Below are 24,073 nucleotides of genomic sequence, written 5' to 3' on the forward strand. Positions count from 1 at the left end.
TGGAACGTTTATTGTATTTATGGTTTACGTGCTTTACAGCGCCGTAATCTCACAGACCAATCAAGTGTGCTGTAAAATCACCAGACGCTCTCCTCTGCCAATCAGATCTGTGCAGATGCGAGCGTGCGGAGACACACAGGCGAAGCCGGCGGTGAGAAGTGAGAGAATAAAGCGAGAAAAGCTAATACAGATGGTGCGCACCAGAAAAAAAAAAAACATTAAAATACTACAGTTATAAAACATATTAACAGTAATGTAACCTCGCGGTGTTACTTGGAGGAATTAAAGAGAAACAACCGAGAGAAGAGTGCAAAATATTCCACTTTACTCCACCTGATCAGAACTCCTCAGCAAGAAAAAAAACCCTCGCTCGCAGGCCGCTCTCTCTACTCCCAAAACAACCCTACCTCAAAACTAAGGCAACCCCCAGCGGACAAAAAGCATTGGCAAGTTCCCCCATCTGTTTTACCCACAACATAATGAAGTATGCTACAGTAATAATATTAAATAAAATAAAACTACTGTTTTAAAAAAAAAGCTGATATTTTGGCCAAGTTCAGCAAACATTTCTCCATATATAGTATGATTTGTCATTCATGTAATTATCATGACAGGCAGGCCTAAATATAATATAAATAAAATTAAATAGAATAGATTAGTTAACCTAACTTAACAAAGTTAACATACAGATTCTCATTAATAGACTCGATAAGTAAAATTATTGAGGGTGTTTCCATTTATTTTATGATAGGTTGATAATGTAATTATTGTGACAGGCCTATTTAAAACAAAAAAATTTGTTGAAATATACTAGTATGTGTAACTTGTTTTGTCTTTCAGTTGTTGATGACATAAACAGACAGAACATGACAGAACTACTAGGCTTCTTCAGTATATAGTATATAATACTGAATCATAACACAAGTTAAAAATGACGACGGTCCGGACCCTGGCCTGGGGAAATTTTCTCTAACTGGACAGAACTGAATTCTAATTAAATACCCCTGGTCTAAACCCTTCTGGGCCATTCCACCAGATGGGTGGCATTTGCTTGTTGTAACTCTTCCAAATTAAACTTAAGTTATTATAAAGCCTGAAGCATTCTGCAAGGAAGAGTGGCTGAAAATATCTAAGCTGGAAACAGAAGTGATTCAAAGCTGCAAAAGGGATTTGCCCCAAATAATGAATTAGTAGGGTGTTACATTTTGCACATTTTTAGGTTGATCTAATATTAAGTAACATTTTCAACAATATATTTAAATTAGTTTGCCACAAATGCTGTTTGTTGATTTCAAACACAAAAAAATACCAGAAAACGTGTGCCCCTTTACCGTAAGAATCTCAGAAAATAAAGGCTCTTTCACTAAATGTTTTAATAAATACATTTATTTACTATACAACAAACATTTACATACACAAGAAACAAGGTTTTATTCATTCCCGAAACTCAGATTTTAATGGTTCGTAAAATGTGTCGAAAGCATATTTCTAGATTTGCGGTAAAATTATTTTCTCATATGGAATCAAATGTTTTTCTAACACGTCTGAAGAAAGTATGACCTAAACATGTTGAGATTAAACCTCAACACAGAAAATCACAGTTAGCCGACATGTTTCATTAGCACATAAAAACACACCTTTAAAGAGCACAGGGGTCTGAACGACTTGAATTGTGCATCAATAAATAAGCGAACACAGAAACAGAATAGTTCACTATTGACCAATAACAAATAAAACCACTTAAGGAGGCTAAGAATCTGAAGCAGCATAAGATGATGCAACCTGACAATATTCACTGTTTATTCTGTATGTATTTATAGGTGTTTTAAGGCTAATCCAGGAATATATTAATGGGTAGGGTAGTTTAAGATAATCAAATCAAATCAAATCAAATCAACTCATCTAAGTCTGTCTGTTTGTGTCAATATATCTTTGACCTCTGGCAAATAGTGCTTTCAAAATCAAAATAAGGGAGCACAGAGTGAGCATATGGCACTGCTACATTTTACTCTTTGGGGTACTGGAACTTCTCACAAGCTCACAAGTATGTAAAAAAGAATCAGTAGAGGCAGAATCGGTAGAAATCTCTATTTCAGCTGGGGGTGGTACATTATTTAGTATCTAAATAACTATTGAAAATCTATAAGCGTGTATAAGAATGTTGTGATAAGACACACAGCTGACAGACGCTATGGAAGAAAACAAAAGCTCAAAATAATATTTCTAATATTAAATGCAACAGATGACCTTTTCTTCCATTAAATGTGCACAAGAAAATATCACTGTAACCATTTACTGTCTGACCCTAGGACTGGTCTGCTGTCAGAGCGATAAAGTGCTTTTATAAATGTCTCCACCACAAAGAGATGAAGACAGAACAAAATAAAACACAACAGAGTTTCAAGGAACTGATATTATACATTTAAAACTCAAACTCTTGGACAAAAGATTTATATATACAGCAAACTGATCAAATGTTTTGGCAAGATAATATTAAATAATATGGAGTCTACATATGGGTACCATCCCTTTGACCATCCCTTTCTTCCTCGGATGGTTCTTTGGGTGATTCATCAGATGAATCTGGAGCGGCAGCAACATCAGCCATCACAAAGGAGTCTGTGGAGCGGTTGCTGAGCCTCAGAGGCGCGAGGCGGCGGAGGTTGGTGGGGCTCCAGGGTAGCTGGCGCTGTGCTCTCTGAGAAGGTGCAACACCGGTGTTGGTTTCAGCCTCTGTTAGCCAGGGAGGTGGAGGAGTGTCCATCTCTGGCATGAATGCTGGGTTCTCTATGCCACCTACAGAGAACAGAAGCATGAAGCTGCTTTAATGCCTGATTTAATTGCTGAAACTTTTAGGCCGTTTCACATTTGGAAAAGGTACAGCAAAAATGTACAGCGTTTTTAACTGAATATAATCGTAAATAATATTTAAAAAAAAGAGTTTAAACTGTATTTTAAAATGCCATTGACTTTTTCTTCCCTTTTATTAATTATGCAGCTCAGATCATTAAAGCAAACCCTTAATGGCACAGGCGAGTTTCTATCAAGTTTTAAATGCAAATTTTACCTTACATTTTCTAGGCTGACCTTCTTATCAGTACAGTCTTCTTATGGCCCTACCTGCACAAGGCACATCACAATGCTCATTCCTATCTTACATTCAAGGATGCAAGGAGATTTTATTTTCATTCGCATCACATGTGATAATCGAAACGAAATTGTGATTTTTCACGTCTTGCGTCCACGCTGTTAAAATAGCATCAGAGTTTTTGACTATACCTACACTGATGGGCGTGGTGTTCTGTAAATAAGCTGTGTTCAGGTAAATTTCTGGCATTATGTTATTTTGGTGGTAGAAAACACAGGTGCAACACTGACTGAAATTACACCTCAACAATAAACAGAATTAAAAATAAAATAACATTGCTCTTCCCTGCTCTTCTCCTTTAAATGAGCTGCTGGCACACCTTTACAACATGAATGTGCAAGTCCGTTCCTCTGCTGAGAAGCACAGTAGTGCCGCTCTGTTATATCAATGTGCTAAAGTCATAGGGCCCCTGGCTCTTAAAGCAAAATACAAGTGACACACTGATCCATTTATTATTTTGCCTTTTGTGCATTTTGAGCACAAGGCCTTTTTTGGTTCCTCGAAACCAAAGACACACTGATGCCCTAAATCAAGCTCGGTTATAGTTCGATAAAATGAGGCACTGAGTGCGCAAAAATATTTGAGTTTGTGTAATTAGGAGGGAGGGGGGTGAGGGGTGTACGAATGCTGAATGTCCTGTCGCCAAGATAGCAATACGCAGAAATGTACCTAAACACACCTCACCTCCAGACCACCACGCCCATAAGCATAGATATATTCATAAGCGTCTTTACTATTTTAAAGGTGCAGACGCAAGGCTTGAAAATAGACTGTTGGTGGGGTGTAAGACAGCAATGAGCATCACAACACGCCTTACGCAGGGGGTAAGATAGTGCCCCTTATGTCCAAAATGTTTGTGAACAAGCCATTCTAATGGATGGATTCAGCTACTATAAGTTGTACCTACTGTTGACACAGATGTGTAAATGTAAATCTTTGTATATTTGCTTAGTAGCATCGCATATTTAAATATTTCTGTGCAATATTTGTCTTTAGTGTAAGTTATTATGTGTATTGTCATTGATCGTATTGTGTATATTGTTTATACTGAAAGCTATCTGTATATCTTATTTTATATTATATTTTCTTTTATTATTATTCTTGTAAATATTGTTCTCTGCACATTGGTGGGAATCTGCACCCAAGTTTTTTCACTCACATGTACACCTGTACTCTGTGACCTGACAATAAAAATCTTGAATTTTGAAAATCTATCTACCCATAGATTTCACAGTAGATACTATAGATAATGAAGCATGATAATGCTGGCTGGAACATGTCTAGGTATAATGACTTTTCTATGTGAGACAAGGCCGAGACAAGGACAGGTTCCTCATCTACTGTGAGGCATTTAGGATTATCACTGCTATAAAGATCTATGTTTTCTGTAGAACGGACAATTTTTACTTTAAACAGGTTAGCATGCTGAATGTACGCTACAGTGGGTTCAAGATACAAGTCAGATTAAACTGAAACTACTAGTGTGGCTAGTTCTCTATTCCCAGTTAGTAAGGCTGGCGTCAGTATAGTGAGTTAGTATATGTTTATGGATACAAGGTTAAAGCTGAGGGGTGAAGGGAAGTAAAGGTTTTCTTCTCCTTTTTTTCTTTCGATGTTAAAAAAAAAGTCACACTGCACGTTGTGCCTGTTCCTCGCTTGTACTCGGTGCTCTGATGCAATTGGTTTAGTTTTGGGCTAAAATAACTGTCTGGCTGACTTGTTGCCACATTCACACAAAGGTAATACATAATCTATTCAACGGTTAAATCAATATTTTGTAAAAGTAACTGTGAACAATTGATCTGCTAATATTGTTCCTCTAATAGCACTAGCATCAGCACAGCAAGCTTTATCAGAAGCATGTTATTGATTATTCTTTCATTCTAGCAAGTTTTGAGGTGAACAGAGCTCACAGAACTCAAAAGATTTTGAAAGATTACAAAAAACACAGTTTCTGGTCAGTACCATAATGAAAATGCAAATGTAGGAACAAGTGTGCTCGTACATTTTTTAATTAAAACACTCACCTCCCAATGAATATGGAGGGGCTCTCACAGGAGGACTGCCACGTGCAGCAGCACCATCACCACTGTAGGCACTGTCTGCTTCTGAAAACTCAAAATCTATTCAACATAAAGACAGAAAAAGAAAATTAAAGCGTTAAACTTAGGCATCTATGAAATTCCATTAATCAGATACATCCAAAAAGGACAATAAGATAGACGTGTTACCTTCATCTCCATATGGATAGCTTTTATCTGTCGTTTTTACATTAGACATCTGTAAAAAAATACAGAAGGGTGTTAGACTGGAGGCATATTTGCTTTTTTACATATTCTATAGAACGTACATATTTAGTAAAAGTATGTTCTTTTATGATTTCTTAATGTCTGGATGCTCTTACTTTATGGTTTGGTTTTGGGTGCTTTGTGATTTTCTTGACAGGAGTGACGCCCATCTTGGCAGACTTGAAGGATTCGAGTCGGTTTCTCATGGTCCTCTGAAAGATCTCCTGCACCTCATCCTCGCTCTGGTTGATGGTGAAGTCACTGCGGCTGTACTTGTGACGGTGCTGCAGACAAATATATCATATTTAATATATTAATACATTGTGGCTAGTAGTATCTATCAGTAGCACAAGATGGTTATTTTGTGACTTATGTTATAAAATCTATTTAACACTTTTGTAACACCCTACACGTTGCTAATTAGTAAGCAAAAGCAAAGCAATGCAAACTCGTGGGTTGTTCCTAAGATTTACCAGTGGAGGGAAAAAGCCCATATCCTTCTTTCACCCTGTTCTTCAATGATCAGGACCCCACAGGACCACCACAGTGCAGGTATTATTTGGGTGGTGGTTTATTCTCAGCACTGCAGTAACACTGACATGATGGTGATGTGTTGGTGTGTGTTGTTCTGCTATGACTGTATCAGGCACAGCAGTGCTGCTGGAGTTTTTAACACTGTATCTATCAACTCAATGCTTGTTTGTGTTCCAGGTCATCCTCTAGTCCTTTATCAGTGGTTAGAGTAGGTGTCTACAGTATATCTATTTTTTAAAAACAGCTCTGGAAAAAAAATAAGGGACAGCTTAAAATTATGAGTTTCTTTGATTTTACCAAATTGAAAACCTCTAAAATATAATCAAGAGGAAGATGGATGATCACAAGCCAACAAACCAAGCTGAACTGCTTGAATCTTTGCACCAGGAGTGGTATTAAGGTTTCCAAAAGCAGTATGTAAGACTGGTGGAGGAGATCATGCCAAAATGCATTAAAACTGTAAGTAAAAACCAGGGTTATTCCACCATATATTGATTGCTGAACTCTGTGTCCATAGTTTATATAATACAACAACAATGTTCATCAGAGAAACTCATTAAGATACTATAGTAGTCTCTTTTTTGTCCAGAGCTGTATATTAAAAATCTGCAGCAGCTCTGCTGTGTCTGATCCACATGTACCAGCGCTTAACACACACTAACACACCACCACCTCACCATTTCTGCTCTGTGGTGGTTCAGAGGGGTCTTGTTCATTGAAGAACAAAGTCAAAAAGGATAGTACAGTATGCAGAAAAACAGGTCCCATTAGAGAACAAATCTTCAATAATAATCAAATACAAAAGCTTTATTAGTTATTGAAGTATTAGTAAGATTTAGTCAAATGGTTAATTATCTATATAGGTACATTTCAGAAAGGTGTGTATAGACTTTTTTCTCAGATGTGTTTGAGAACTGCTTTACATACATTTTTCCTGCTCCTGTACAGATTCTGCTGCAGTAGGTGGTGAGCATTGAAGTCCTCACTCATGCTCTTCATATCTTGTTCATGAATGTCCAGAGACACTGAGGGAACAGGGTTCCGTCTGGGTGGAAAAAGGACATATGTCAGCATTACATTCGCTTTTTGTTTTCTTTACGCTGTCATTGTCAGTGTGTCATTATTTTGTTTCCAAGGTCAGACTGAACAGACTAACCTCCTCAATGCAACAACAATAAAGGAATAGATACAACATAATAGTGTGTCTGTTATAAACAGCCTGTGTTTACTCGCCCTGCTCAGCTCACTCTTGTGACTGTATCTGAAGGACATACTGGTGTCTATTTACACTTTCTGGACTGTGAAGTAGGTCTAGGGACATGACCTTAAGGTAGGGGTGGGGCCAGAGACCAGCAGAGTTTAGTGATTTCTGTGCTCTAGACCATCAAATAACCAATATTAGGTGTGCCTGAACAAGAAATCAGTGATAACCGATGTAAAGTCTGCAGGAGTTCTCTTAGCCTCCCTTAAGATAAATACCAGAAATATGACAATTCTTTTAAAACAGAATAACTACAAACCAAGCTTACAAACCAAGTTCTATTATATGTAAAAAGGGCCTTTATAGTAATATAGCTGAACCCATTACATCATTTTAACCTTATAACACACTAGAGAAGATCTGGCTGTAAGAAAGCGATCAAAAACGACAAAAATCCTGCTATCAGGGGTGCCCAACTCTTATTCTTGAGGATTGATCTCCAGTAAAGTAAGGGAGTTTCTCTACTCAATATCAGCCATGTTGCCTAGAATTTTACTAATTATTTGATGGATGTGTGTTTGAGTAAGGCAACTACCAAGCTTAGCTGGAGACCAGACAACCAGGATAGGAGTGCACTCCTGCACTCTTTGATATAAGTGGAACTAGTGGAACCCATGGTGATATATATGTCATGTGTTTTTAATCTATTTTTAAATTCATATATGAAATGCTTTACAAAAAATAAAAGTAATAGATCTGCCAATTTGCTTCTGATTGTCACAATTTATCAAAAGGAAAGAATTAGGTCTAAAATGGTACAGTTTACTGGTCTGAACATATATTTTTTCATAAATATCTTTCATAAATGTGTAAATACACTGTGTGGAGTTTGTAAAAATATTTAAAAGCTTCACACTTCATACTCATTTGCCTTACACAACAACTCACTGAAATAATTTTATTACGTACATGGAGGTCACTGGCACGTTGTCGATGCCGAAGTCCAGCTCAGAGGTGATGTCAGGCATGACTCCTGAAAACTCCATACCATGCTTCTTTTCGAAATCCACATTAGTACCCTCACCACTGCGCAGGAAGCCTAGAGATCCACGCTTTTCTCCCTAATGCAGAGAAGTGATTAAGAAGTGATTAAGAATGAGTTTTTCTCATTTGGAAGGTACAGCCAAATATAGAAGAAAATACAGGAATCATCCCAGCCCTCACCTCAGTAACATAATTGACGGCATCCTCCATATTCAGTTTGTGAAAAATGCTGAAAAGGTAATCTCTGTTCTTTCTGGCTTCTGGCTTCATCAAAAACCAGGTGATGTAGGTGTCCTCGAAACGCTTCCAGCTGAAACAGAGACAAGTACGCAGATCAGAAAATAAGAAAGTGTAGGTTTAAAAGAAATAATAAAGGACAAAATTTGTTAGTAATCCGACCACTGCGTTTAAATAGAATTCATAAATTAATTTAGATAATAAGAAAATGGGAAAAGTTTACATCAGAGTGTACATCAGTAGGTCAATAATTGGATTTTTACTTTGCAACCAGCCAATAAATTCACAGAATAAGATGTGATGTAAACATCATGTAAAACCCAAACTTTATGTTGTGTTTTTTTTAACACATTGAGTCATAATGTGAACAAACATGCGCTAGAAGTTTCAGTGTTGGTTCAAACGTTGATTTTGTCACCACCTTACAAGTGCTGTGTTAAGTGCCACTTGCTGATTTTCCAGTAATTTAGACTGAGAAATCCGAGAATACTCTGGTTATAGTTTACTGCCCTAAAATCCAGATCTTTACCAGATCTCTGAAACAATCAGAGTAAGCTGTTTACATGACTACTTAAATAATCAGATAACTGCAGTAAAACACTGATAATTGGAATGTGAAGTGGTTGCAAACACACTTAAAGACTTTTAAAAACACAAAGCCACGATCCTCATATTACATCTATATTGCTCACCCTCGGGTCCACCAGTTATCTCCTATGCGTCCAACGATGTCCTCCATTGCTGCCAGAACGTGCTCACACGCCTGTAAATCAAATGCATGACATCACATTTAGGAAAAATAAAACAAGAACTTAGATGCCCTCTCTGTGTTTTTGCTCTATTTTAAATAACTTCTTCAATGAATGTATGGGTAATGGGTAACATCTTACCCAAGTTAATGAAAAAAATAATAATAATGGAAGCAAAACAAAACATTACCCTTTTACAAATATAGGCCCATCCATGGGATCTGAATGCTGAGCTTAGAAAATTACTAAAAAATCATCCTTTAATGCTACTGATTCAAAAAGTCTAGTTATTAGTCCACCCACAACATACAGTGCATCACGAAAGTGCAACAATTTTTCTATTTTTCTTTTCCACATTAAATGGTGCAAAAGTGACAGAAAGGAAATTAACTCTAGGCCAGTCATTACAGCTAGCCCTTACTTTTGAAATGGTCAAATAAAAGTAAAAAAGATTTACATGTATACATGTTTACATTATTTGAAGTTAAAATGCTTTGAGATGTGGTGTATGGTGTAGTGATGTAGTAAATGTCCTCACACAAGTTAAGGGCACATTTTGTAATGAGTAAAAAAGTATATATATACTGCAATAGTCAAATAAAAAACACAATGCGTACTTACCCTGTTGTTAACTTTCTCAATAAGTTTGAGGTCAGTTGGCTCAACTCTTTTTACTTTGAGCCATTTGACAATGGGCTTCATAGTGAGACCCTGGGGAAAGAACGATGGTTTTTGAATACTTACATAAAAACAATATTTATATAAAAGCATGTTTTTTTTCATCCACACATTCAATAAACAAAAAAACATGACTGAATGCTGAAGTTAAAAAATTTAGATATGTTTTAATTACAATTTCACAATTTATTTGAATGCCTTTACTATTTATTTCCATTTAAAACAAGCAAACCTTTGAAAATACTATAATAAGATACATCAGAATAACCATATCATCAATCTAAATTCTGTTTTGTAAGCATGTCCACATATGTGTAATCAGAAATTCTGAATCAAAATGTAAACAAAGTAAAAAAAAATTGTATTACATCTGTTTCGATTCATACTGAATGTTATCAATCTGAAACAATTACCTGAATCACAACAGTGAAGTACACCACAATCAGTGTTGTACTGATTATCAGGTTCTTCTCTGGGATTCTGGTCTCATCCAACGAGGCTGCTAAACCATAAGCCACAGCCCCACGCAGACCACCATAGCTCATGACCAGCTGATCAATCACCTCTATGGGAACCAGCCTGTACTGGTTTAGGAACCAAGTCAAGGTGAAAACTCCTGAAGAACCAAAACACATCCACACAACAGAGTGAGATAAATACTTTTAATTACAGATGAGTGATGCACAAAAATACAGTCTAACATCATGATATGATGTCATGATTTTTATTCAAGAATTATTTGTGGAATGGACAAAATCTATTTCACATCGTACGGTATAAATGCACAAGTATAATAATATATATGTTTATTATTTAAATATAAATTATAATTTTCTTAAAAATGAGAATGGACAACAATGGATCCATTACTTGGCACTATGACGTTTCTTTATAATACAGGTGCCGTGTACAAGAAGACAGAGACAAATTTGTGAAACACTATTTTTTTTTTTACATTTATTTTACTTTTGAGGTTTTTTAGGTGTCATTCCTGGCTCTCTATAGCTACTGTAAAGGCTGGTGCCCAGCCGAGGTGTACTCCAAGGCGCCAGAGGGCGCTCCAGACCAGCACTGGGGGCTGATTGGCTGATCCCCAACACCTGGATACACCAGTACTAAAGGAAAGCAGATCAGTTTTTTTTTTTTTTTTCACTTGTTTCTTCTCATAAGGGCAGTTGTTTTCTGTCACATCCCAATTCATTAGCCAGAGCAGCGGAATTTTTTGGGTTTGATTCCGCTTTGAGCTTATTTTAATATTTTTTTCTTAATTTTCCTGGGTTTACCTGCTTTGAGATCTACTATTCTGCAGTTGGGTTCAACAACCCTCTGGTCTGGAGAGCTGCTTGTCTGTAGCACTCCACCCCATTACAGCTAAATGCAGTTGTTTATTGTGTTGTAGATATACTGAATATACTATATCATTTTGTCATATTGGCCGTGCTTACTGTTAACAATAGTGAGTTAACATACTCACCAATGAACCTGTAGATTATAGCGAAGAGTATTGTGAGACAGATGAAGCCAGTGTTCCACACCCAGATTACACTATCAATGGCTGTTACACCCAAAAAGACAAAGATCATTGTCTCTGAGCCATTGGCGAACACCTTCATAGCATAGCGCACAGCGGTAACAGACTTTTCATCCATGTTGGCGTTCACATATTTCTGACAGCACACGCCACAGAAAGTAACTCTGTAACAGAAAAGAACACAGTCAGTCTGTCAGTAAATTCAGGCAAGTTAGAGGCACTAAGGTCACATTAGTGAATATTTAAGAGATTTCTAGTCGTTCAGCTATAATTACAGTTGTATGCAACGGGTTTTCTTCAAATAATGTGTTGTACTGAAAATAACTAAAACAACCTCTTCTATAATAAAAAAGATTACACTGTAATCTTTTTTAATCTTTATAACTTATGTATCTTATGTAGCTTCTTATGCACGCTCACTGTTAACTTGCTAAATTTTACATTTTGGATTTTTTTTATGCTGCATTTAATAAGGGTATGGTCATTTTAGTGCACATATTTTTTCTTTTAGTCAAATTCTTTATGTAGAGGCTCAACTGTAATGAGAGGTTGTGGGTTTGATACAATAGCTTGACCTGCTGTCACTGTTGAGCCCTTGAGCAGAGCCTTTAACCCTCACTGCTGTCTGGAATCAATGCTTACTGTTTTCCACTTGTGTGTGTGCGTGCGTGCACTATTTTACTATTTAGAAAAAAGGTCCCATTCCACTTTAAAATGGTAAATCTGCATTTTCCCACCTCCAGCTAATACAGACATGTATCATCTATTGTATATTCATCTGGTCAACTAGTTTACATATTTCCCACCCCCCTGTATCAGGAATTAATATTTTCTTACGAAAGGATGGCTGAGAGTGAAAGCATCTCAGCGGTGAGGTAGGACAGATATCCCAGGACGAAGATGAACCCAGCCTCAATGATTTGAACCTTCCCTGTGTACTTGGTCAACAGGGAGATGATGATGGCAAATATGACACCAATCGCTGATCCTCCGAAGGACACTACAAAAAATGAGACTGAGGAGAAAAAAAAAAAAGGTGAAAAAATGTTTTTAAAATATCTATCAAGCATTAGAATGCAATATAAAGAGGAATATTTCAGAACTGTATGTAGCGATTTGAAGATTTATGCGCATACCAATGCCTTTGATGATCTCCCCTGCGTTGATTTTTTCCCCTCCCAGAGACACGAAGGCATCAAAGACATTGTAAAGCACCTGTGTGAGCAAGTCAGAATGAGCAAATGTGAGGAAAACAAATTAGTCAATAAACATTGAGCACTGCAAACATTTATTTAGAAAACCCAACCTTCCTCCGAACACATTTGAGTAACTTGTAAACTCAAACATAAGGACAGAGTAATGTTTAAACTAGGCCTTAAAGTTCAGACCTACATTCAGCTGATGCAAAAGTTAATTAACCAAAAAGATCCAACCATAACCTGTTTCTGACCATTATGATTATGATTTTGTGATTTAGCACAGCAGTGACATTGACATTGTCAAGGCATACTAGTATGTGATGCTGATACAAATGTATCAGTCACTGCAGTGTCTAACTGAAGGTTTTGACACACATCAGACACACTGTTAGGTTCAGATTAGAAATAGACCTAAGCACCTAAGACTTCTACCACATAACTCCACTGCATTTGATATACAGTCACAAAATGTAACTTAGCGAGGTACTATGGTAGGTGTTTCTCATAAAGTGGCCAATGAGTGTAGATTACAACTTCTACTAAAGTACGGTAACTTGAGTAAAGGTAGAATGAACTAACCACAGTGACTCCATCATTGAGCAGCGACTCTCCGAAAACCCAGATGAAGAGCACCTCGTTCACGTGCACCTCCTCAAACACAGCAATCACAGCTACAGGGTCCACAGCTGCCAGCAAGCTGCCGAAGAGCAGGAACTGCAACAGTCCGATGTTGAGATCACCTAAAGAGCAGTTACAAATACAAAATAAACAGCTTGCATTACAGAGAACTGCTATTTTCATGATGTGTGTTTTTTTCTTTTTTTAACAATATTATTGTGTATGTGTTGAGGGTTGAGAAATTGCCTCTATAGTTCAGTTTAATACAGACACCCCCACTTACTTTTGTTTGTTTATCATTTTATTTCTAATTTTTCCCATTTTCTCCTCAATTTACACAGCCAATTACCCAACCCACTCATTAGGATTCCCTCTATCACTAGTAATGCCCCAACACACCAGGAGGGTGAAGACTAGCACATGCCTCCTCCGATACATGTGAAGCCAGCCACCGCTTCTTTTCAAGCTGCTGCTGATGCAGCATTGCCAAGCGGCGCGCTTGAAGGACAGCGCAGCGACTTGGTTCTGATGCATCAGCTCACAGACGCCCTGTGCTGTGGACATCACCCTTTAGCGATGTGGGGAGAGAGCGCCATCTATGCTCTCAGAGGGAGCAGGGCCAATTGTGCTCCCTCTGAGCGCTGGCAGCTTGATGGCACAGCTGCATGAGCGAGGGTTTGAACCTCCAACCTCCCGCTCATAGTGGCAGCGCTTTAGACTACTGGACCACCCCCACTTACTTTTTATTTTATTTTATTACTTTATTACCAGAACTGTTTTATAAGCTGTGCAAACCATTTTTACTTGTTTATCATGTTGTTACACCATTTAATCTACATAAGTGTTGCCCAAAAAACAAAACAAAAAAAAACAATACATTTAAGCTCTGAGCATTGCGCAGTACAGAAAGGAACTCCTGCTGGCTTCAGTTAACTTCACTGCATACTTAGAAATGTTTCTTAAATGATTTAGTTTTTAAAAGTGGCCAGAACAGCATTTTGTTAATTCTCTGTGGTGATTTGTTGTGTTTAACAATGTGTAGTTTTGCCTAAAACCCAGCGTTTGAGTCTGAGTTACTAACTACTAACTACCAGCTACTCAGCTAGGACTGCCATTGTAGTCAAATTAATGAGATGGAGCCTGACCTTGTGCGTCTAATTAGAGTCACTAAATGTTTTCTGTAATATTAAATACGTAGATATGTGTATAACTTGCTGCAGGCCCAGGTAAGCCCTAGATCTGCAGCAACAACATCATTTAAACATACCCATGGCTCCTCCCAACCAGCAGCCCCAGAGGGACACGCCCACAGCCCCAGCATTCCAGACGGTTCCAATAACAGCGTGGACGAGGATGGCACCTAGGTTGCTAAAGAAAAGCTTATTTGGCATGAAGTATCCCGTGTCCAGGATAATCTGTGGTAGCAGGAAGTAGAAAAAGTTTCTTGGTGTGAGTTTGAAGGTCTGGGCCTTGTCCGCACCCCAGACAATCCCTCCCAGAATGAAACCGCAGATGATGAGAAGTCCACTCTCGGGAAAGAAGCTTTTAAGCCGGGTATTCAGTTGGACCACTGTAAAGAAACAGAGTAATAAGCAGGTTTATACAGGATGTATAAGTGCAGTGATCAAGACAGCAATTTCAACAGAAGGTCAGAAATGTTAATAAAGAAATGCTCCAATATTTTCAACTTGATCTCTGTCGGCCACAACTGTAGAACATTTTAACTTGTGCAATTAATAGTAGCTTTTACACATGGCAACTATGGCACTTGCTAACTGATATGCCCCGTAGTAAGCAGGATTAAAAAGAGTTTAGTCCTTTTTTTTATCTCTAACATTTTATTATTATTAATTATGTTAATAATTTCTTCTTTCTTGCAACACCTTTGAATTTCCTGCTGCTTACAGCTGTGATACATGCTTTAAAAATCCTGACATGTAACCTTCCCATTACCAATTATTCCCTACTGTTCCAGACTGGAGTTAATCTAAAACCAGCTCAAAGTGCACCAAAGGTGACCACAGAGAATCTTATTTTTGGCAGACAGCCGAGACTAAGTACTTTCTTTTCCCACTGGAGAGACTGTGCAAGAACACGAACTGAAGAAGTGCAATCAATTATAGAACTCTCACTGAAGTGAACAAATTCCCTAAAATTTAGCCAAATTTGGCCTAATGTTCAGTTTCCGAAGACTGCAGACCCACAACCAGAGATGAGTTCTCTGTACTGTGACCACAGAACTTAACTTCAGGTTTTATTGAACTGTTAGTCACTTAGCAACTAGCAGATTCAGCTACATCAGGTGAACAAGAATATGAAGATGACTACAAAACAGAGCTTCTAAACTAGTTCTTTGAAAGTTCCTGACAGAACATGTAAAGGAATTTCACTGTGGACAGAACATCACTTTATGACATTCAGCACATCTTTCCAAGGGCATATCTTAGAGAAGTTACTTTGAATCACTTTATTGCAACAGTCTAAAGCTCTACCACATGAATGTAAGTCATCTAATAATAGGCAGCTATATTGCATTATTATTTTAATTGTTACTTAACTTATTAAACCATGGCACATTGTTCTGTAAACGGTCCTTCTAATGATTTAAGTTTTTTGCCTTTTAGTCATTGAGCTTTGGTTTACTGGAACTACAATATAATTCAGTTTTGATGCCACTTGTCTCCAAGTCCAAAATATGAACTGCCTTTTTGAAAGTTTTGACAGATTAAATACTAAATTTTAGATTATTGCCACATCATTTAAAATTGCTTGTTTTTGAAGTCACATACCAGACATCTTTGCCACTCCAGCCACAAGTATCCAAATAACTACAAGGTATGGATTTTCCACATGTTGCCATTGTACTTTCACTATAAAAGCATTTGTTAAGTTTGTCTCTGAATGAAGTTGTAGGGTTTGGGATGCTTCGTCAATCTGTCCTTCAGCCAAGGCATCGCAAATAAGAATTATGGCCTCCAGCAACGTAAGCACAGTAGAATATGGCATTCTGAAAGAGAGGCAAAAATTCTCTGCAAGTTGCTTCTGTATCCTTCACAACTGCAGGGTCAAGTCGAGCTTCTTTTGTAGTTAGTTCATGAAACACAATCCAGGTGTAGTCTTCTGAAAGTGCCCAGAATGTCCAGAATTGTAGAAAACCTGTAGGATCCCTTTGTACCTTTATGTTGGGCACTCAGTTCTGTTGCTTTTTTTTTTATTTCTCAAACCCGTGTCCTTTTTCTTCTTCCCCTCACAGTGTGATCCTTTTGTCCTGTGGTGCAGGTCAGTGAGGGGCATTGATGTGAGAAGGCTGGAGTTCAGTGGAAACACTCACTGAGCTATTTAAGCTGTAGAGGGGGCTAAATACCACCTTCTGGCACACATAGTGTGTTATGTTTAACCACTTAAGATCCGCATTTTTTCTGCTGGCCCAATTTTTTTTTTTTTATTGTAATTTGGCATGTGGTCAACCATGTCATACTGCACTTGAGGTAGAGGCTTTACATCCTGAAATGGTCTGTGACCTGGTCTCTCTTGGACATGCTGTGGTTCTGGAGACATGCTGGGTCTTCCATTTTTGCTTCCACTGTTTTATGGACTCTCACCAGACACTGGGCCACATTCATTTCGAAATAGAGGAGATCTTTGATTTCTCTGGTCTGAATGTTTGTCAGTACAGACTGACAAGTTAATCAAGCAGTCAATGCTGCCAACTGCTTCATTGTACAGCTTAACCACTGCTGGATGGAACACCATCACAAATTGGTCCACCTTTTAGCCATAAGAACTGTCATACGATTTGACCAGTGCTACCTTACCATCATGGCTTACAACGTCATCACAGCTTCCACACGGCTTCTCAGCCATCTCTTTGTCAGACTGTAGAGGAGGCCTTGCAAAGCGAGACATTTTCCAATTAGTTCATCAATGTAAAGGTTCTCCTCTAGTGGAAGCTCTAAGCATCTACTGCGTATGACATTATAGAATGGGCAATCCTTGTATCCTTGTATTTCTGAAAAGTTTGTGCAGAAAAATACATATTTACAGCTTTATAATCATGAATAAACCGTGGCACCATACTTTACTTACGTAAAGCCTACAGGTATTGTGTTTCTTTATATACTGATTCACGGACTAAACCTGTGTGAACCTTTGTGTTTTTTAGAATACTGATTGCAGGGTATTTATTGATTTAGAGACAGAAATATGTCCAGTCCATTGCAATGGGTGTTGGGTCCGGAGTAGTTCATAAAATGAGATATTTATTAATCAAGTAGTTAGTAAAGCATGTTTGTTAAATAGGATTGTTACTTATTGTAACAGAAAAAATGATAATTCATATCATGGATTTTTGTTAATGTACTGTATTAATTCCAACATTTGGTTCTTTGGTTGATCTCAAAAAAATTCATTGGGATTTTGTTTTTAAAATATGGCTCTGAATATATATATGTTTTGTGTGTGGATGTTTGAGCAGACTTGACCATTATTCTAAATTTGTCTGGTATCATTTTTATACACATAACTTGTTGTATATATACCACATATTTATGCCACATTTTGCCATGCAATGTTTGTATTTACTGTTCTAAAAGGCACAAGCTCTCAACTGTATCCTTAAATTGGGACATTTTAGTTTAGAAAGTACAAATGAGTTAGATGAGGTGTGTTCAACAAGGTAAAAATACTAAACTATGTAGAGACCAGGCCTAGAACATAATGCTATAAGTATGGAGGATTTAAATGTGCATATCAGTTCAGTTCCACCCCAGGAAAGAGAATTCCACAGTGATCCATTTCAAACTGAATTCATTTCATATTTCTCATAACTCTCATAACAATTGTGGGTATTCTTAGGTGCAGACTGTGCTAACAAATCATTACATTGATTTCTTTCGGCATTTGAAGCATGCAGGGTCTTTTGTGTTGCCATTGTTCTTACTGGACTCTTTGGATACATTTGATGTTCTTCTTATCTCGTGTGTCAGGGATTGTTGTTGAAAAAAATGTAACTATCAAGCTTCGTTCTGTTCATTCCAAGGGCCTTTTAATGCTGACGTTTTATTTTATATACTTCTCAAAATAAAGTGGTTTGAAATGTTGAGATTCTCCACTTTTTCGAGAGATGGACAAACTGCACCGGGCATTTTTCAGTAACTGAGCTGAAATGATTCAACAACTTTTAGGAAAATGTTAACTAATTCCTGCTCTGCGGATGCTTCACTTTAATGATTGATGTTATCCTTACACAACGTCCGTGTGGGCTTTCCGGTGGAAGTCGGAAGGTTGTAGCATTATACATTTTCAGTATACTCTTTTAACTAGAGCTGCATTTCCGTTGAGCCGGATTTCCAAACATAATTAGTTTTAGCCCTAGACTCAAAAATATAAACAGACAGTGATGGGCTTAGGCTGAGTGAAAGGCAGGGGTGAAATTAAAATGGCACCTAGTAAATGGTATGGGAACATTACATTCTAGAGGGGGTGTGGCTAAAACTAAAAACAAAAACATAATTTGATGGAAGAGATCAAGTAGTACAATAAGAATGTTTTTTTTTTACTTTGTCATCTGTGACAACAATTTACTTTGTTGTGTACCATCAAAGTACCGTCAAAGTTTATCCCATTGATTGGCACCTATTTTGGTGAACCTTTTTTAAACATGGGGGGAGTTGCCTCAAATGTAAGCTAGCTGAACAAGTATATATATTATTATTTTTATTAAGAAGCCGTTTCTTTTTTTTCAAACATCAAAACAAGCTGCCAAATACATGGAACAAAATTCCCTGTTCAAGCCAACCTAGCGTAGCATCTTGCACCTTCAAGGACATGCGAATTACAGAAGCAGCCATTAGTTATTTAAAGCCATCCATTATTAACTCAGGGTATTTCCACAGTGCCACACAGCTCCGGGCAGTGAGAGTAGACATTACAATAGGGGAAAAATGCAGACGTTTCCAAAAATGTGACGCATTAACTCACTGTATTTAAGGTAAACAATATGGGTATTTTAACAACAGCTGTGTTACAAGCTAATACTTTTTAAATATACTTTTTTAAATTAAGTTAATGTTGCTAACAGTGAACTAAATCAAATATGCAAATTACTTTACACTAAAGTTACCAGCCTTCATTTTATCTTATTAGCAACTCAGAGGCTTTTGCCTGCAAGAGTGTCTGAACAGAACACAACAGGGCTTGTTTTCAGAGCAAACATTTCAGTCACAGTTAATTTAGTCTGCCGGACAAAACATCAATGACTTACAACTGGAAAAGGCCAAATGGAAATGTTTAAACTTTAGGTTTCACCTCTGAAAGTTCATGAAATATAGTGTGGGTCTCAAAAGCCTCAGAACAGAGGCTGAGATTTTTGTTCTTATTTAAAATAAAGATTTTAAGAAAAAAATTGGTAATACAGAATGTTTGAAAATTACCTTTTTTATATATATCTGCATTCTGAACGATTTCTCGCTAAGGGGGGTAAAAATCTACATGTAATGCTGATAATATCAGTTGTATTTAAAATATTATATCATACAATTATAAAGGAAAGCAAAATAAGGCTTTCTTTTTTAAATGTATACGTTTGTAATTGGTTCTGGTTAGTTTTGATTGGTAGAGATCCTTATGTGAGAGTACCTTAAAATTAGAAAATGGTTAAACTCACATATCATATTGAAAAGAAATGCTTCTGTGAGGAATGTTCTGTATACAGTTACTGTGCCAGTGATATTAAACATGTTCAGGGTTGATTAACACTGTGAGTGTTGAAATTTAACACTGTGTTAATTTAACATGGAGGTTTTTGATTTAACTCAACTCAAATTTACTGTGTAGGTAAATCCGGTGGTTCTTTTGAACTACAGATTAGTACAATTGTGTTAATTCTGAATTAAAAGAGGAAAAATAAAATGCTATTTTAGAGCCTCTTCTTGGCACCTGTAGGATAACCTTATTTAGCACTGCCTCATTTTCTTTACTGGAAGGCGTGGCCCTTTGGAACACTGTCTAGTAGGGGTGCATTTCTACTGGAAGGGCACCCATGGAGGGGAAATTGTTAATAAATATAATCAAACTTCCATGATATAGAGGGCACATTATAACTATAATTTTCCCCCACAAGAAGGGCATGGGGCACTCTCTTTTTTGGCATTTTAGTGAAACTTTTCAAACATAAGATTTCAGACCTTAAATAATGCAAAGAAAACAAGTTTTTATTCATGAAGTATTCATGTTCTCCACCACTCTTACACACTGCTTTTGGATAACTTTACGCCACTCCTGGTGCAAACATTCAAGCAGTTCAGCTTGGTTTGATGGCTTGTGATCTTCCTCTTGATTATATTCAATTTGAAGAAACTCATAACACTCACATCACAAACACCAAAACAAGCTGCCATTTTAGAGCCTTATCTTGTTTTTCTTTTTCATATTCACTCCCACTTACTGCTTCCAAGACCCATTGATAAACCAGCAGTGATTATATGTAATAAGCGCTGGAAAGAGTAACACCAGAACCACCATTAAGTTGAGACTCACGCATTTCAAGCTGTTTAGACGCCACACCTTGTTTTTCTCACGCACAAATATCACTAAAATATCACCATGTTTCCCCGCTATTTTTTAACTGTGGACGAATAGGCGGCATCAGGCGGTTTCCTGCAGAGCTCAGAAAAGGCTTACCACAGACCAGCCAATAAACTGAGAATTATAGCTACACAACAGCCAATCAGAAAATAGCACTGCTGTATCCGGGTAAAATTAACATGATCCCACCAATAACTTTCCAAAGAAGACGACGCAGACCGACACGCATTGGGCGACACACAGCGCCATATTTAACGAGGTACAGTCGTGTTACGATACTAGAAATGTATATCTAGGCTTCGTCCTTAAAACAGTAAAAAAAACAAAACAAACAAAAAAAAACATTTATTTAGTATTGGTGACGATTTGTGCTAGCTTTTTAAACCGTGCTACCCTGCTGTATATTTATTTAATGCTAAAAAGACAAGAGAGCATAATATTTACTGTTTTCAGTCATAGAGTTTCCCAGTAGCTGTTTATACATTTGTATACATGATACCAACATGGGTTTGTAAACAACGTTTTGAATCATTGTTTTGAATTTGCACTCGATTCATAAACTAATTCACTTAATGAGTCGACTCTACACTAAATCCATTGTGAAAGTTTCTCAAAGCAAGATATGGTACAATGATAATTCACAAAATGTCAGCAGGTCTTAACGTTTAAATGTCTTCCAGCTTTTAAATTACGTATTTTCCAGTTTCCTTGGCTGGTCGAGTGAATCAAAACATCTCACAAAGTTAACTATCAAAGAAATTACATGAACATATTATGTTCTTACTTGAAATTAAGAATAAGCATCATCACATTGTTAATCTTTTAATTTTGTAGTTTTTAGTTTCATGTTTGATCTTCTATTATTCCATGATTTGAAGTGTAAAAGTGTAAATAATCAGTTTATAACAACCTATGACCTGTTTCGAAAGATTTATAAAAAATCTGTCTGTACAGAATGTATTGCAAAGAATGTTGCACTGCATCAATGTGACCTCTAGGTGGCAGACATAGCCAAAATAAGAAAATGGTTCATAAGCTGAATTACTGTCTACCATTCAATGGAACATTAATTAGCAGGTTAAACAAGCATTCTATAACTTCACACTGCCCTTTCTACATGACCCTTCAAAGAGTCCTACCTCCCTCCCTTTATTTAGGGACACACACACATTCACTCACTCACGTACGTCCTTTGCTATGACCTGTAATTCAAGTTCTAATAGTTCTTGAAATCTGATTCTACTACAATACAATATAGAACACTTTATGGAAAACTACTCACAGTGTGACTCAGTTCAGGTTGAAAGAGCCTGTTACAATCAATACTACTTTACATCATCATCATCATCATCATAATAGTAATAATAGATCTTTACACAAAACAAACACATATCATTACTAGTTTCATTGTGGGCAAACTGTAAATGGGCCACTGCTTTTGCAGACACCCTTGAGGACTCATTATACACAGTGCACGGGGAGGTGAGTTGGTTTCATTCCTTGAAATCATTTTAGTCCTTCTCTAATTTAGTCAGTAATATACAATAATGCATCTAAATAATAGATTTACATTTCATTGCATCACATAACATAGTCCAACATAATAAAATTTCCCAGTCAGGGATTTAGTTTAGACTTCCATTAATTTATTTTCCATTAAAAGAAAAATGCTGTCTACAACTGGAATTAATCCATGTTCGGAGAACTGCCCTTGGTTTTCTTCCATTATCATCATTGGATTGATGCCATTGGGAAATCGTTTAGGTTACCAACAGAACATTCCAGTGCATTATTATTTAAGAAAAGTCTAGTTTAGATGATATAGAAGTTATTTTGTGTGAGTGTGAAGAATCTTCATGTTTCATGTTAATGAATGGAACCTCCACATACACCATAAGTACTGCATTATTATCCTTTATATATAACTCTTGCTGTAAAATCACCGTACTAAGAAGAACAGAAAATGTATTTATCGTCTGTAACCTAGACTTTTGTTACATTTTAAATATGGATTATACAGATTATTATTCTATGATTACATCAAATACCTAAACAACTATCTGCCCTAAGATATTCTGAATTTATAACAAGTGTATGTCTGGAACAGCTGTCAGTCAATAGATTTTAAAAGATTTTAAAGTTTTAAAGTTGCACTACGTTCACTTTACCAGGCACATTTCAGATATTCTCTTTCAAACATACTATCATTTTATAAGTAGAAACATTTAATTAACAAAAAAGCATAGTGTATAGATCAATAGCAATGACAAAATGTAAATAACTGCAATCACAATGAACATTTTGAGAAATTAAATAACCCTTGTTATGTTTGTATGTCTTTTGGTTACTTCTACAAGTGTGTAACAAAATAGTCTATCCAGTGTCAGTTAAAGCAATGTTTAGTCTATGTTAGTAAAAATTATTCATTTAAATCACACGCACTCTAAAATTCAGTCATAGACATAGCACCTGTTCAGGCACATCAAATTAGACTCTGTATCATCACAATACAGTGATGATCCATCAGTGATGCAAAACTCTTCAGAAGTCAAGGAAAGATTCCAGATGATGCTTACCTAGTTTACAAAGCCAGCAGACCAGAACCCACAGGGCCACCAAATAAGGAGTTTCTATGTGGTGCCATTTCCAAGTGACGATGGGTAGAGTTGTGAGGGTAGTAGAAGTGTTGGTAGTGGCCGTTTCAGACTCTGTGGCCGTTGATGAGCTTGAACCACTGCTGTTGGCACGACACAGCGTGCCGAAGACCGACAGGATCGTGAGGAGCAGGCTGAGCCGTGGTAAAAGTACCATGTTGCGAAGATTTTTCAAATAAAGTTAAATAAAGTCTCTTTTAGCTTCGATCCTTTCTTTCTCTAGCTGTCACTTGCTGCCAGAAACCACCAGCATTTAATTGTCCTTTCTGACCTTGTAATTCTTTACTTTGTCAAACTATCTGCCAATTTTCTGCCATGTCAGATGATTTCTTCATACTTCTACCCACTTTTCTTCTGTAATCACTTAAAGTTTCAGCCAGAATGTGGCATGTATATAGCATCTATGGCTGTCCCTCCTTTAGGCATTGCTCCTCCTTGTGCCCAATAGCGGCTCAGGTGAGGATAGGACTTACCTGAAGGCACCGCCCTTTTCATGCTCACCTGTGGCTCTGCAGGTGCAGCTAGAGAAGCATTAACTCAACTCCGGCATGAACTGAACTTAGACCAGTGGCTGTATAGAGAGAATATATATTTAAGATAGTTTAGTT

General features: G+C 37.1%; 1 protein-coding gene across 3 annotated transcripts; it reads right to left on the reverse strand.

Annotated features, from left to right (window-relative positions):
• Positions 1–1,358: 1,358 nt before the first annotated feature.
• LOC103034097 (sodium/hydrogen exchanger 3) lies at positions 1,359–23,832 on the reverse strand. 3 transcript variants are annotated; one of them, XM_007258269.4, is made up of 16 exons: positions 23,388–23,832; positions 14,495–14,797; positions 13,189–13,349; positions 12,547–12,625; positions 12,248–12,425; positions 11,354–11,574; positions 10,293–10,495; positions 9,823–9,912; positions 9,145–9,215; positions 8,396–8,525; positions 8,141–8,292; positions 6,898–7,015; positions 5,553–5,720; positions 5,380–5,428; positions 5,176–5,271; positions 1,359–2,796 (listed from the first exon to the last, which is right to left on the reverse strand). In XM_007258269.4, exons 1-16 carry the CDS (start codon positions 23,620–23,622, stop codon positions 2,510–2,512), a joined length of 2,541 nt encoding a protein of 846 aa, XP_007258331.2. In that variant the 5' UTR covers positions 23,623–23,832; the 3' UTR covers positions 1,359–2,509. The 3 variants fall into 3 exon arrangements, with proteins under 3 accessions (XP_007258331.2, XP_049332276.1, XP_007258332.2); XM_049476319.1 differs by lacking the exon at positions 23,388–23,832 and adding an exon at positions 20,764–20,785; XM_007258270.4 differs by lacking the exon at positions 23,388–23,832 and adding an exon at positions 16,017–16,545.
• Positions 23,833–24,073: the final 241 nt, after the last annotated feature.

Source organism: Astyanax mexicanus, chromosome 3, assembly GCF_023375975.1.
Source record: "Astyanax mexicanus isolate ESR-SI-001 chromosome 3, AstMex3_surface, whole genome shotgun sequence".
Classification (NCBI taxonomy): Eukaryota; Metazoa; Chordata; class Actinopteri; order Characiformes; family Acestrorhamphidae; genus Astyanax; species Astyanax mexicanus.

What these genes read in the sequence shown, in the direction of transcription:
- LOC103034097 (XM_007258269.4), bottom strand. Translation starts at nt 23,622, where the DNA reads ATGGTACTTTTACCACGGCTCAGCCTGCTCCTCACGATCCTGTCGGTC. An exon ending in CTGGTTGGGAGGAGCCATGG is followed by an intron (nt 13,350 to 14,494) that starts GTATGTTTAAAT and finishes ACTGCTCTTTAG; the next exon opens with GTGATCTCAACATCGGACTG. An exon ending in CCCTCCATATTCATTGGGAG is followed by an intron (nt 2,797 to 5,175) that starts GTGAGTGTTTTA and finishes TGTTCTCTGTAG; the next exon opens with GTGGCATAGAGAACCCAGCA.